The 14,451-nt window shown below is 39.2% G+C and overlaps 2 protein-coding genes across 6 annotated transcripts in view; one reads left to right on the plus strand and one right to left on the minus strand.

The window, feature by feature from the left end:
- Nucleotides 1-3,261, minus strand: part of AREL1 (apoptosis resistant E3 ubiquitin protein ligase 1) — a 44,480-nt gene extending 41,219 nt beyond the window's left edge. For 4 of the 5 annotated variants that reach the window (XM_055538663.1, XM_055538662.1, XM_055538661.1 and 1 more), the window contains exon 1: nucleotides 3,123-3,261. The gene's annotated coding sequence lies outside the window, so the exon portion shown is untranslated. The remainder of the gene's footprint in view (nucleotides 1-3,122) is intronic. The other variant, XM_055538664.1, reaches the window with a different exon arrangement.
- A 1-nt stretch (nucleotide 3,262) lies between these two features.
- FCF1 (FCF1 rRNA-processing protein) lies at nucleotides 3,263-14,026 on the plus strand. The gene is made up of 8 exons (XM_055538665.1): nucleotides 3,263-3,395; nucleotides 4,251-4,318; nucleotides 5,782-5,853; nucleotides 6,452-6,600; nucleotides 9,526-9,598; nucleotides 11,259-11,346; nucleotides 12,944-13,038; nucleotides 13,759-14,026. Exons 1-8 carry the CDS (start codon nucleotides 3,393-3,395, stop codon nucleotides 13,805-13,807), a joined length of 597 nt encoding a protein of 198 aa, XP_055394640.1. The 5' UTR covers nucleotides 3,263-3,392; the 3' UTR covers nucleotides 13,808-14,026.
- Nucleotides 14,027-14,451: the final 425 nt, after the last annotated feature.

Here is a 14,451-nt window from a genome sequence, read left to right on the forward strand (position 1 = left end):
GAAAGAAGAACAGGTAGAATAAATTCTCTAAAATATTTCAATTCGCTACCCCCAATACAAAATAAAAAAAAAATTTTTAATAAAAAGTTTTATAGTTTAAAAAAATAAAGTATTTCAATTTGCATACCTTGGTTCAACCACCTACCATAATTTACCTGTTCACAACTCTTTCTCTAATACAGGCCTGAGTTCTTGAAGAATAACCAGCACATTTGCTGCAGCAGAACAGGCCCTCCAATAAATGCCTCTGAATGAATGAACATGCAGCAGTAACGTACTTCTCAGGTATCCTGACAAACCAGTTCAATATCGATATCTTACAAACAGGGACTGCTGTACACATACCATGCTACCACATTTAGATGTAGTCGAGCTAACTGAAAAATAACTAACAGCAACTAATGTTTGTTGGGGGAAAAACTCCTATCTCATGAGACATAAAAGTTAGTGTAAAGGGACTTTCCTAGTGGTCCAGTGGCTAAGAAGCCACCTTGCAACGCATGGGACACAGGTTCAATCCTTGCTCAGGAAACTAAGATCCCACATGCTTTGGAGCAACTAAGCCCTCACAGCTCAACTAGAAAGTCTGTTCTCTGCAACAAAAGATCTCACACGACATGACGAAGACCCTGAATGCCACAACTAAGACCTGAGGTAGTCAAATAAGTAAGTAAAGAAAGAGAGACATCTTCTTTAAAAAGTGTAAAAACTAACTTGAAACGGAAGAAAATATATGTGATTTTTTTTCCTTAATGGCCACAAAGTGAATACACATCGAACTTTCTAACACTGACCTACAAGATTCATCCTCCAAAATTTTAAAAAGCAATTTGTTAACAACTTACATTAGTAAGTTAGGCCAATTAGTGAATGGAATGAAATCCAAGCCCAATTATGTGTTCAAACTGTGGGTCAAATGCCTTGAGCAATTCTTTCTCTTCAAGACTGCAGAAGAGAACCAAACAACCCTCTTGACTGCTGAGAAGGACTAAAATCACTTATTTTTCTCACAAGTATGTAATCAAAATCGATTACTTTCTGCTCCCACCCAACACAAAGCAACACCATCTGTCCCTCCCATAACTACCAAAATATGCTATAGGATATCCTGGTACTTTATGAATCTTAGAACATAAGAATCTTGGATTGGAACAAAATTACAAAGCAAAAAACAAAACAAAACAAAACCATATTTTCCTAAGTATGTTCTCATCCTCCATAGTGTTCCCACACTAATTTAGCTCCCTACTAAGCTTTAACAATCAAGGAAATCAGAAAAGTCCCAGAAGAGATATTACACACTGCTTGTTTTTTTTAATTTGTTATTGTTCATGGAATTCAAAATTCAGGGTACACATTACCAAGAGAGTGTTTTTCTGTCGGTGCCTGGATTTAAATGCAAATTACTATTTAATTATATGCAATTTTCTCTCTAAACCTATATATAATACTAATCAGTCTCCAAATGTTCAAAATAAACACACCGATCATGTTTACTTAAAAAGCTTATTGCCTAATCACCATGAGGTTCTAATGCATCAAAAAAGTTGTGGCTATCATGTTACCATGACAGCTTGGCAGAAAGGCTGTTCCCTAAAGATTAGGAACTTCTAGTAAACCACAAATGGGGTAAAGCAGGAGGCATACACAGGATCTGTAGATGCTTCCATAACAAAATTATTTCAATGTCAAAAATTCAGAGCCTACAAAGTCAAATATGTGCCCTACAAAGCTAGCTACATGCATGCATGCCTCAAAGGGAAAGCAGGAAGAAAATTGTGTACTCAAATCAACTCAAGAAATCATCCTGCAAAGGAGCTTTTCAAGAACTGAAAATGTAATCAAGTTCTTGAAGTTATAACACACTCAAGTTCCAAAACTGAACAACTATATTAAAATATCATTGGCATACTTTGACAGAAGACACACAATAACAGAAAATAGTTTAATAGGGTTTACTCATGGTGAACACTCTTCTAGGAACTTCATGCTTTAACTCACTTAGTCCTGATTACTGACAGACATTCCTGTAAGATAGATACTATTCATTTTACAAATATACTGAAGCACAGATAAAATCACCCAATAACATACAAGTAATTAGAGGGCAGTACAGGGATTTTTAAAACCCCATCAGTCAGACTCCAAAGTCCATTTTAATACACTATGTTTCATAATAAGGCTTATGCTGCTATGGTCAGCTTTTTTTTCTTTAACCTCATAACCTTTTTGGATTTCAAACATCAGGACAGCTTTGTGAAGTAAGGACAGACTGTGGAATTAGACCCAAACAAACCCCTGAACAAAGTCTAGGCTTCAGCTTCCCATTATGTAAAATGGGGGTATTGAAATCACTGTGAAGGTCAAAGAAGGTAATACAGTTAAAATGCCTAATACCATATATAGAATCGGGGTTCTTAACGTCAAGCGCAGACCTAGAGCGTTCAGACAGGCTTTGAGGTCACCAGTCTCATAATCGTGTGACAAATATTGCAACGTGTACCCATTTATTAAAGAACTGTCCCTGGATCTTCGAAAGGTTAAGAACCACCAGAGTACCTAAAAAGGTACTCAAAAAAAAAAAAAAAAAGTAAGTTATCTTACCCTTCTTGTTCTCAAAAACTCTCATCTTTCCCATGAAAGATAACACACCAAGGCTTCAGAATACAATGCTAATTATTTCCCAACATTTTACTAGCTTGGTAACTAGTAACACAGGCAAGTGTCTGCCTCGATTTTTCTAGAGACAGTCCAAAGAAAGCCCTCAAAGCCCTCAAATGCTGCTCCATCCCTCATCCCTCCCTTCCCTCATCCCTCTTGGCTTCACCAAGACGAATACACGGTATGCACTCGGGGGAAATCACGAGAATCGTCCACTCGGCTACCCCAAGCACAATGCCGGTTGGGAGAACCAAGGAGGAACCAGAGCCTCCGCGAAACACGATAAAGACCTGATGCCCGCCGCTGAAGGATGAGGAGAACGTGTTTTCCCCAAACCTACTGGGCAATCCAGAATGTCGTCCCCTCTACCCTGGTCCTCCCTCTCTCTAGAACTCTATATAATGCAGGCAGGTCCTCTGAGCTCTGCCTCGTGCTGGAGTGATGCAAGAGGGAAACATTACCCAAACTGGGGGTGCAGCACGGCGAAGTCGCAGCTCTGCTACCCTGGGAGGCGGCGGCAACACCAACAGAAAATACGGCCCTAGACCCTCCCACTCAAGAGTACCCAGTACAGATTGCCCAGCCCGGCGGCAGGGAACCCGCTGCTGGGCTTTTCCGTTTCCCAAAACGGCTTCCGCTTCCGGGCTAGCCTTTGCCGGAAGTGGCGTACGGATGATGCAAACGAGCCGCGCCGCCGGTAATTCCGGAAGAAACAAGAGCGCGGCGTGAACATGGTGAGGCCCCGGGGAGTCCGAGAACTGGCATTGTCAGACCACGTCTGGGAGGAGATTGAGGGAGTGGCCTTTGGCCAAACTTCCACGAAAGTCTCCTTGCTTATTTTCATTCCGATCTCACCTTTTAAACTGCTTATGTTTTAGCGAGTTGGGAGGATGGGTTGAGGCAGTTTACTTCAGTCGCTCAGTCGTGTCCGGGTCTGCGACCCCATGGACTGCAGCACGCCAGGCCTCCCTGTCCATCACCAACTCCCGGAGTTTATTCAAACTCACGTCCATCTAGTCAGTGATGCCATCCAACCATCTCATCCTCTGTCGTCCCCTTCTCCTCCTGCCTTCAATCTTTCCCAGCATCAGGGTCTTTTCAAATGAGTTAGTTCTTCCCATAGTATTGGAGTTTCAGCTTCAGCATCAGTCCTTCCAATGAATATTCAGGACTGATTTCCTTTAGGATGGACTGTTTGGGTCTCCTTGCAGTCCAGTGGACTCTCAAGAGTCTTCTCCAACACCACAGTTCAAAAGCATCAATTCTTGCGCGCTAGTCCAACGCCATACGTGACCCTACTGGGTCCATAGCTTTGACTAGAGGAAACTTTGTTGGCAAAGTAATGTTTCTGCTTTTTAATATGCTGTCTAGGTTGGTCGTAACTTTTCTTCCAAGGAGCAAGCGTCTTTTAATTTCATGGCTGCAGTCACCATCTGCAGTGATTTTGGAGCCCAAGAAAATAAAGTCTGGTTGAGGCAGATAGGAGGAATTGGGTATTTGAGGGAAGAAGGATGTGGACAAAAGAAAAGGAACTCAGGAATATGCGGTGTGTTTCCAACTCCTTTTAACTCTAAAATTTTTGTTTCAAGGGGAAGCAAAAGAAAACACGGAAGTATGCGACCATGAAGCGAATGCTTAGTCTCAGAGATCAGAGGCTGTGAGTGTCTGGAATCACCTGGGTTCCTAGACTGCCCAGAGCTATAGAAATCACGAGGGGATAAGTAGTAAAAGTTTGTGTTGTTATTTTTGTTGTTTTGTTTACTTTTGGTGTTATGTCTTGGATTATTATAGGGTAATAAGGTACAACAGTGGCTTAGCTGCTGAGCAGGTACACTGGTGAATGGGTTGGGAATTCAGCATCTCTTAAGTGTTCAATTTGTATCACTGTTTCTATATACTGTGTGTGCCATATCACTTTGAAGCCTCCTGACTGTTCTGTGAGGTAGGTAGGATTTTCTTTAAGTTTTTGTCATTACACTGCTACATTCCCCGGGAGGGGTGGGGTGGGGGGATTTGTTTTAATTTTTGAAAGACAGAGATTATCATTGTCTTGTGTACGAGCACCTGATAACTCAAGTATTTTTGAAAGAAAAAATGGGAAAACACCTGCTGCTGCTGCTGCTGCTAAGTCGCTTCAGTCATGTCTGACTCTGTGCAACCCCATAGATGGCAGCCCACCAGGCTCCCCAGTCCTGGGATTCTCCAGGCAAGAACACTGGAGTGGGTTGCCATTTCCTTCTCCAATGCAGAAAAGTGAAAAGTGAAAGTGAAGTCGCTAAGTCTTAGCGACCCCATGGACTGCAGCCTACCAGGCTCCTCCATCCATGGGATTTTCCAGGCAAGAGTACTGGAGTGGGGTGCCACTGCCTTCTCTGGGGAAAACACCTAGGTGTCTCCATTTGATAAATCTTACAAGATTTATGACTGTGGAGGAAGAGAGTAGAATGATACTCCCTAGTATAACGAGAAACTAAACAGCTTGCCAGCTTGGTTAAGAATGGATGGAGTTATTAAATAAAGACTGGGGTTCATTGTGTTTTAGAGTCTCAGTACAAAGTAGTCCTTAGAGCCTTCATTGTGGTTAAATTGTATTCTTGACTTTTAGTATGTATTTATTATGTAATTTTAAGGAAATTTGGCCCACTAATAATATTTTGTTTCTAGTTAAGGTTAAATTCTGTGTATATATATATAGTCACATTTTAGCCTTTTATAAGAGACATGTGGGAGAACCCTTTTCTTCCTGCTGTTGAAGCATCTGAGTCTTCAGAGGATAAATGTCAGCCTGTTCATCCACTGCTTGGAAGTGGATTTTTATCCTTGATATGAGAGCTTCTGACAAAGAAAGAAATAATATAACCAACATTTACTTATCCACTAATAATTTATATGGATTATTAGCTAATGATTTTAAAATTTAATTAGGTTTTACTGATTAACTGTGTTAATTCCAGGGTACTTCCTTCGCAGTTATTTATGCACAAGAAGCCTATGCTGATATTAATATGATGATCTCACAAAATAGGATTTCCTTTGTAGACAAAAAAGAAGAAACTTTTAATTATCATTACTGCTGTGGATTTTTTCTCTCCTACATTGAATTTTCTTTTTTTTTTCTAGTAAAGAAAAGGATAGATTAAAACCGAAAAAGAAAGAAAAGAAAGATCCCAGTGCACTCAAGGAAAGAGAAGTGTGAGTAATCAAAAATTTCAAGTTTTCCTTTAAAACTAAAAGAAAGATTCTAAAACTATAGACCTCTGAGAAATTCAGGCATCCCCTGAACTGATTTGCTCAGTCATTTGTAAGTCTGGCATAGCTGTGCAAATGAAGTGATATTGATGAGCACAAACCAATTCTAATGGTTCAAAGGTTTTTGGACTTCATGGAGCAGTAAAAGTTTCCCTAAAATCCTGGGGATTAAATCTAGTATCATTTTTTTTTTTTTTTTGGCCAAGGAACTTTCAAAATAAAATTGAAGATTGTTAATTGTTTTAACATACCCGCATTTCATAAAAGAGACGGCATATCACCAAAAAGTAGTAAAGGCATAGTTTCAGGATAAAGGTTATTCCTTTTAAGTAAGTACATTTAACTTTATGAAACCTCATCCCATTTTTCTTATTTTTCTCATTTTGCCCTAGATTGGTGATGGATATATCATCACAGGATTTACTTTGAATTAACAGGGGGGAAAGGAACAAACTATTCCACGCAGAGACTTCTTATTTGTTTGTTTATACCAGAATATCAGTGTAGACATTACTTCGTGTATTTTTTCTTTTTCTTCCAGCCCCCAACACCCTTCCTGCTTATTCTTCCAATATAACACACAGCTGGGCCCACCTTACCACATCCTGGTCGATACCAACTTTATCAACTTTTCCATTAAGGCCAAACTGGACTTAGTGCAGTCAATGATGGACTGTTTGTATGCCAAGTGTGAGTATCAGACTTTTCCATTTCTCTGACATTTGTAAAGAGTAATCATACTTACCCAAGTACATAAAAAGAGGGAAATGGGGTTTTAGTTTACTGAATTGCTGGCCATTTAATTTGCTCACTATAGCAAGGACCCTTTTCAATGAATTGAAATATAATGCAAACTTGACTGGGAATAATTAAACTTTCACAGTTGAGAAAACACTTAGTATATTTTGACCATCGTTACAGACATCAACTTAGAAAATAGATGGGGAATTTTCTGTTTTAGGATTTTGGATTTTAAAATTCTGGATAAATGAAAATTTATTTCATTTCTCACTATATATATTATTTACATTAAGTAGGAAGGAAACATTCTCCTGTCCACTTCAGTGTGGAAAAGCTAAATAAGACATTTTGCCATTTACAATCACAGAACTAGAAATGATTATGGGGAACTATTCCTGAGTTTATTCAGTCTGGTGTTTATTTGTACCACAAAGGATCTGAGGTAGTTTATTTACACCTAGACATGTAGTTTACCATTAACAGATTTCCTTGTATGTTTGGGTGTCTCCTCCTTCAAATGGTCTTCTTTTCCTACCATGAGGAGGAAAAAGATAGTTTAGGACAAGTACAGGGGAGTAACTTCCTAATAGTGAGATCTGTTATATTTTGTGGTGGGTTTATATTCACACATTTTCCAGTCATCTAGTAAAAGGTACAAATGAAAATTAAACTTACACTTTGCCATAAAGAATAAATTATTGGAATCAAAGGAAAAACTTCATACCTCCTTTAATATATATAAAAGATACTACATAGTGAACATTTACAGAGTGATAGTAATGTGACTGCTGTTTATTGATTTATTAAAATTAGCAAGATGGGATAAGGGATGTGTGATAGGTAAGAGAGGTCAATTCTTTAAATGCCTAAAATTAATATAAAAATTAACTGCATAAGTTTATTATATCAAGTTATGCATGTAACCACCAAGTGAGAAAAACAGCCAATGAAATTAAAATAGTCATCTCTAAGGATCAGAATTTGTTCAGTCACTCAGTCATGTCTGAGTCTTTGCTACCCCACATACTGCCACACACCAGGCTTTCGTGTCCTTCACTATTTCCCAGAGTTTGCTCAAACTCATGTCCATTGAGTCAGTGATGCCATCCAACCATCTCATCCTCTGTCTCCCCCTTCTCCTACCCTCAGCCTTTCCCATCAGGGTCTTTTCCAATGAGTTGGCTCTTCCACCATATGACCAGAGTTTTGGAGCTTCGGTTTCAGCATCAGTTCTTCCAATGATATTCAGGGTTGATTCCTTTAGGATTGACTGGTTTAATCTCCTTGCTGTCCAGGCGACTCTCAAGAATCTTCTCCAGCACCACAATTTGAAAGCATCAATTCTTCAGTGCTCAGCCTTCTTTATAGTCCAACTCTCAGAATTGGTGGAATGGGAAAAGATCAAGGGATCATTATTTTGTCATATAGGCCTTTTTGTATTTTTTTAAAGCTATGTACTTGTAATACTTAGAAAAAAAATTTCTTAAGTCTCTTAGGAATAATAAAGAGTTGTCTGAAGTTGGAGCATGACCATGCCTAAAAGTGGACTAAGGTGGCCTGTATGAGGGAAGAAACTGATCTTGGTGGACTTCTTCTATTCCCATAGTGTTTCTTATAGTTGTCTTAGCTGCTTCTCCAGGAATGCTGTGACCTATTTATGAACGAAATGGATGGAGGGTTTAAGCATGGCCCCTTTCATTGCTTTCTTGGCTCTCTAGCTCCACTACTATTATCTAAATGGTTCAGGGGAAGTCCATGGTGGTCTAGTGGTTAGGACTCGGCACTTTCACTGCCAAGGATGCAGATTCAATCCCTGGTTGAAGAACTAAAATCCTATAAGCTGCGTGGCATGGCCAAAAAAAAAAGATGATTGTTTGGGATAGCGTTGGCCTTATAGTTAGGTCTTTCTCCAGTTGTGGATACCATAGCGTACAGCTATAATGCATACAGTGAATTGCTCTCACAGTGCCTTTTCTGAAAGAAAAAACTTACTAAGTAAAATGCCACTTTTCTGTGTGACACTTTTCTGTGTGATCTCAGAGCAAAGGCAGAAGAAACATTCAAGTGCATTACAAGTTCAGTTACCTAGGAGATTCCTCAACTGTTTTAAGCTCTGCTTATTTTTTTTTACTTGGTATATTCATAAAAGAAGGCCTTTATCTTCCTTTTGGCTTGGAGCTGCCCCTTTGACCTTTGCATAGCTCTTGGCCCCTGTTTGACACTCCAACAGAGGAGGACGGTTAGCTACCTATGGGCTTTCTTTTCTACTGAGAGTCCTCTTTGTAGTGATCTTCCTGAACCCATTTCCCTGCTCCAGACGCAAGCTTTTGTTTCAGTGCTGCATGGCCCTGAAATCGACCCTTTTAAGGCATGTATTGCCCTCGAATTCCATGACTATCTGCTCCTCCTATCTTCTTCCCTCCATTTTACAACTGCTTTTTCTTCTTGGCATTGTATTTTAGTTTAAGATGTCTTAACTTTGTTCTCAAGAGTGTTAGTATACTTGTGAAAAAAATTAATACTCTAGCATGAAGAAAATGAAAGTTCCCTGTTATGCCTTTCCTCAGAAAGGGGCAGTTTTAAAAAGTTCATATGCAGTTTCTATGGGGTAATTTTGTTCATAATAAATAACCTCATTCTGTGAGGTTATTTTTGTTCATGAATAAGAATAGATCATGCATTATTTACTTTTTCATCTTCATGCTATTTAACATCTTTAAGATTCAATCCATATACCATATAAGTCACTCATTTAAAGTGTATAATTCAGGGAATTTCCTGGTGGTCCAGTGGTAAGACTTTCAACAGGATATAATTCAGAGAGTAAAATCAGTTCCTTCACAAGTTTGTTACTAATTTTATTTTTCCTGGCAGGTATCCCTTGTATAACTGACTGCGTAATGGCTGAAATTGAGAAATTGGGGCAGAAATATAGAGTGGCTTTAAGGTAGGATGAGCTGATCTAGATTTGTTTGGTGCACTGAGGATTCTTTGACCCCCACTTCTTCTGTTTGCTCCAAAGGTTTCTTGTCTGGTTAGTTTAAATAGAAATCGTACAAAACTAGTTAACTATGCATGACTTAGAAAGCAGACATTTGAAGGTTAGAGTTTTCCAGCTGAAGCTTTTTGAACTAAACTTCCTTAGTCACACAGGTCTCCTGGGCCTCCTTGTATGTTCCTCTGGATTTTCACTTAGAAAGCGTCTTTCTATTAGTTTGTTATCTGGCTATCTTCTTCAGACTCTCACACTTAAACAGTTTTCAGTTTACTACAAGAAGTTTTGAGTTTAGAAAGTGCCTTTCAGTTTAGTGATTCCCAAAGTGTGGCAACCCTCCTCCACCCCCGGAGTCCCAGAGACCTTTGCAGGGAGTTTGCAAAACTATTTTCTTAATAATACCAAAGTGTTGCCTTTGTCACTGTACTGACATTTGCACTGAATGCAAAAAAATGGCATTACCTCAGTACAAATCAAGACATTGGGCCCAGATAATACTAGTAGTTTTTTTTATTCTTCACTGGCAGGTTTTTGGTTTTTTTTAATACTGGAGTCACTTAAGAATATCCTTAATAGAACAGTAAAATTCATTAAAGTGTTAAATCTCAACCCTGGAATACACATCAGTGTTCCTTGTGGTGCAGTGAGAAGTGCACACAGAGCATTTCTGCTGGTGGGCGCGCCTTTCACCTTTCCACAGTGGTCATTTCATAACATGTGTAAACCAAGTCACCGTGCCGTGGACCTTCAACTCACACAGCGCTGTATGTCACTTCCATCTCAGTAAAACTGGAAGGAGACGGGAAACAGAGCAAAGGATGAACAATGTCTCAAAGGGAAGCATTTGTGAGCTGAATGAGCTGCTTTTTCATGAAATACCATTTTCATGTGAAGAACAACTGACAGACACTGATTTTGAGTTAGGGAAAATCATAAGCTAATCACATTCCTAATGCTAAGGACCTTTCTATTGAGACCAGTGAAAACATTGATGAATGTGGTTTTTTTAATGTTATATACGTGTATGTGTCTGTGTCTGCTTTGTTTATTATATGTCCTCCCACGTTGGTACATACAGCTCTACCTCATTTTTTAAAATAGGCTAGAAGGACCAAAATGTATTTAACTTTTACCTTGCTGATGGATATTCAGATTATCTCCAGTTTTCCACTGCTGTAAACCATTTTGTAGTGACCATCCTTGCACCTGTATTCTTGTGTATTTGTGTAAAACAACTTCCTAAAAGCAAAATGGTTAGGTTTAATTTGATGTAGTTTTGAATCCTGACTTTTCCCAGCTGTGTAGCTTTGAACAAATTAATCAAACTCTCTGAATCTTCTACTTTATCTGTAAAACGGAAATAGAATAATTCAGATTTCTGTAACAAGTACATGATGTAAGGCTTGGCAGCTCTCAGTCAGTAAGCTTTAATTCCCTTTTCTATAAATTGTCTTTCCAATTATTATAGGAGATAAGCTTCAAGGGGAGAACAGTGTCTTGAAATCTCCACATAGATCACATTACTCTTATTTCACTGATTGAAGGTTGTAAAGTTACTCAGTTGCTTGAATGCCTTTATTAATCTACTTTTATAATCCTATAATCCGTATAGGATTGCCAAGGATCCAAGATTTGAACGATTACCGTGTACACACAAAGGAACCTATGCAGATGACTGCTTAGTACAAAGAGTAACTCAGGTATCATCATTTTTTAATATTTACTCTGTGCTATTAAAAAAAAAAGATAAGCTATTATTTCCTGAATGTTCATGTAAAGTATCTAGGAAAATAAATGATAAAAAAGAAATTTATATAGAATCCCTTCATGGGAAGTGTCGGTGTCCTCATTTACTTGAGAGAGTGGAATGGAAGTGTATACTGTAACCATAATGGAAAGATCATGGGTTTGGGGAGGAGACATGGTTTCAGATCTTGGCATCTGCATGTATTGGAGGTGTAATTTGGAGCATTTATTGATTCTTTATTCCACAAATCTCCTCTGTAATATGGTTTAAGTAGGTGAGTGCAGACATACTAATATATCAGGTTCTGTCTCCCTGTGAATCTAAAAGAAGGTTCCAGGGACTTGCCTGATGGTCTAGTGGTTGACTATGCACTTCCAATGCAGGGGGCACAGGTTGGATCCCTGATGGAGGAACTAAGATCCCACATGCCATGCAGTGCGGCCAAAAAATAAATAATTGAGTAAAGTTCCATTTATTCCCTATGTAGGAATTTTGTTACATCTGAGTCTCCCAGGGTGCTATTTCACACATACCCTAGAATAAGTAGGTTTTTGATTCATCTGTTCTTCCTTGTCAAACACTGCAAGAACTTCTATTGCTGATTGACCTTAAAAAGCCTGTCTCTGCTGAAAAGAATCATCTCTATGTAGTGACCACACTGCCATCCCTTGAGCCACTTCATCCCTTGAGTGGGGCCAGCATTTCCCTTAATTCCCCATAACATGGCTGGCCCCAATCTACAACTCTTTATAAAACTCAGCAAGAGATTTGGGTAGGATGGAAGTAAAGTATCAATATAATACAAATTAGTTCCAGATGGGTTGCTAAATATTAGTGCTTTCAGAGCTGTTTGACTCCGCCTTGTCCTGGAGATCTTCCTGTTCTGGCTTCAGAACCCAGGAGATAGCCTACCTCCACCACGGGGAGGCCTCCAGAGTAGGACCAGCCCCGGCTGCTAACTCACTTCAATTGTGTCTGACTCTGTGTAACCTCATAGACGGCAGCCCACCAGGCTCCCCCATCCCTGGGATTCTCCAGGCAAGAACACTGGAGTGGGTTGCCATTTACTTCTCCAATGCGTGAAAGTGAAGTCGCTCAGTCGCGACCCCAGGGACTGCAGCCCACCAGGCTCCTCCATCCACGGGATTTTCCCCGGAGATCCTTCTAAAAGCAAAAGCTGTGCCTTCGGATCTAAGGCTGTAACTCTGCCTTTACATTGTCTTTCTAAGGGTGTTTTCCGAAAACCAAGGAATTGTCTGCCCTAGATATGAAAATCCCTTCCACTTATGAGACAGAAAAACAATTTGCAGCTTTTGACTAGTTTTTCTATCTTCTCCCCCTCAAGATTCTTAGAGCTACAATCAGCCCAGGCAACTTGTTATGTTTTATGTGATAAATATGAGCTCCTCAATCTAGAAACTACTCACCAATTTGTTTTAGCCTTTCCTTTCCTGTTTACTGTAAAAATTAGTGATTCTTCAGACTGACCAGTGATTGTATCCAGCATCACTTGGTGAGCTCTGTGGAACATCCAACCCTGTCTTTTCCAGCACAAGTGTTACATTGTGGCCACAGTTGACCGGGACCTTAAACGAAGAATCCGGAAGATCCCTGGAGTTCCCATCATGTACATTTCTAACCATAGGTGAGAAGTTTCTCTTAGAAAAGTGATTAACTGTATATAGTTGATGTCAAGATATAGAAGGATTTGGAGAAAAAAAATTTGATGTATCAAATGTTTACATAGTTCTATTTGAATAAATGAGACAAAGTGTTAATGACAAGAACACAGACAAAAGATAAAGCTAGGATTTAGGAATGAGGCAGAAATTCACATTGCTACAGTAAGATCACTAGCAGGAATAGGGAAATGTGTGGCCTTAAATATTGATACAGAGCAGTAACTTAAGCTTATTTTTTTGGCTAGAAATACTTTTTTTTTTTGAAAACCTAGTGCAGGTGATTAGCATCTTATTTGGGAAACTGAAAGTTTATTTAAAAAAAAAAGAAAACAAAAGCTGCTTTTTATCCTTCTTTGATATTCCTGTGTCAGTCCTCAGACTGTTATTGGCCAACTTTTTATCCCGGGACAAACACAGCAAAATGGGAAGAATATGGGTGAGGGGCTTGGGCACACCTGGACTCCATACCTGGCTCTCCAACTTGTTTCTCCACTTTGAAGAATAAAGATAATATAGTCAGCATTTTGCTGTAAATCATTCATTATGATAGGCCTTTAAAATGTTCCCACTGACAAAAAGGATTCACAGCAGGAGGTGAGAGTGATATAATCAGTAAGGATGGGCTTTTAAGGTGGGTTCTGGACACACGTTTCTAACCAGTGTTAATTTTTTGTCCTCATCAGGTACAACATCGAGCGGATGCCAGATGATTACGGAGCCCCTCGGTTCTAATGAAAAGGGAAACTTTCTCCACCTTCCTTTGACCTGTTTTCTCTTATGCAAGTTCATTAAACATGCTATAGTGTGAATTACTATTGCACTCACCCACTTGCTCTATAATGAGCTGAGTTATAGTTAAATATACTCACTTTTTAATGTTTTTAAAATTATATTTTGTGTCATTTTAAAATTTGCCGCATCTTTTTATAAATCAGAAAATTTCTCACATGATATGATGGTCATTTTATATTGATTTGCTGCTGCTGCTAAGTCACTTCAGTCGTGTCCGACTCTGTGTGACCCCATAGACGGCAGCCACCAGGCTCCCCCGTCCCTGGGATTCTCCAGGCAAGAACACTGGAGTGGGTTGCCATTTCCTTCTCCAATGCATGAAAGTGAAAAGTGAAAGTGAAGTCGCTCAGTCGTGTCCAACTCTTAAGGTCATGCTAAGCATTTAATAACATGTGCTCTTATCCTCAAGATATTCATATTATGGTAAAAGAAAGACATGTAGATGAAAAAATACAGTAAAATAATGATGCTAGGATAAAAGTATGAGGGAGTAGACAAATAGGTAGAAAGAATGATTTCTTTCTCCTTGGTTGGGATAGGGAGAGAAGAAGGACTGAAGGCAGTTATGTTTGAGTTAATCTTGA

This window comes from Bubalus kerabau, chromosome 10 (assembly GCF_029407905.1).
Source record: "Bubalus kerabau isolate K-KA32 ecotype Philippines breed swamp buffalo chromosome 10, PCC_UOA_SB_1v2, whole genome shotgun sequence".
NCBI lineage: Eukaryota > Metazoa > Chordata > Mammalia > Artiodactyla > Bovidae > Bubalus > Bubalus kerabau.

What these genes read in the sequence shown, in the direction of transcription:
- FCF1 (XM_055538665.1), top strand. An exon ending in TAGTACAAAGAGTAACTCAG is followed by an intron (nt 11,347 to 12,943) that starts GTATCATCATTT and finishes TGTCTTTTCCAG; the next exon opens with CACAAGTGTTACATTGTGGC. An exon ending in ATGTACATTTCTAACCATAG is followed by an intron (nt 13,039 to 13,758) that starts GTGAGAAGTTTC and finishes TGTCCTCATCAG; the next exon opens with GTACAACATCGAGCGGATGC.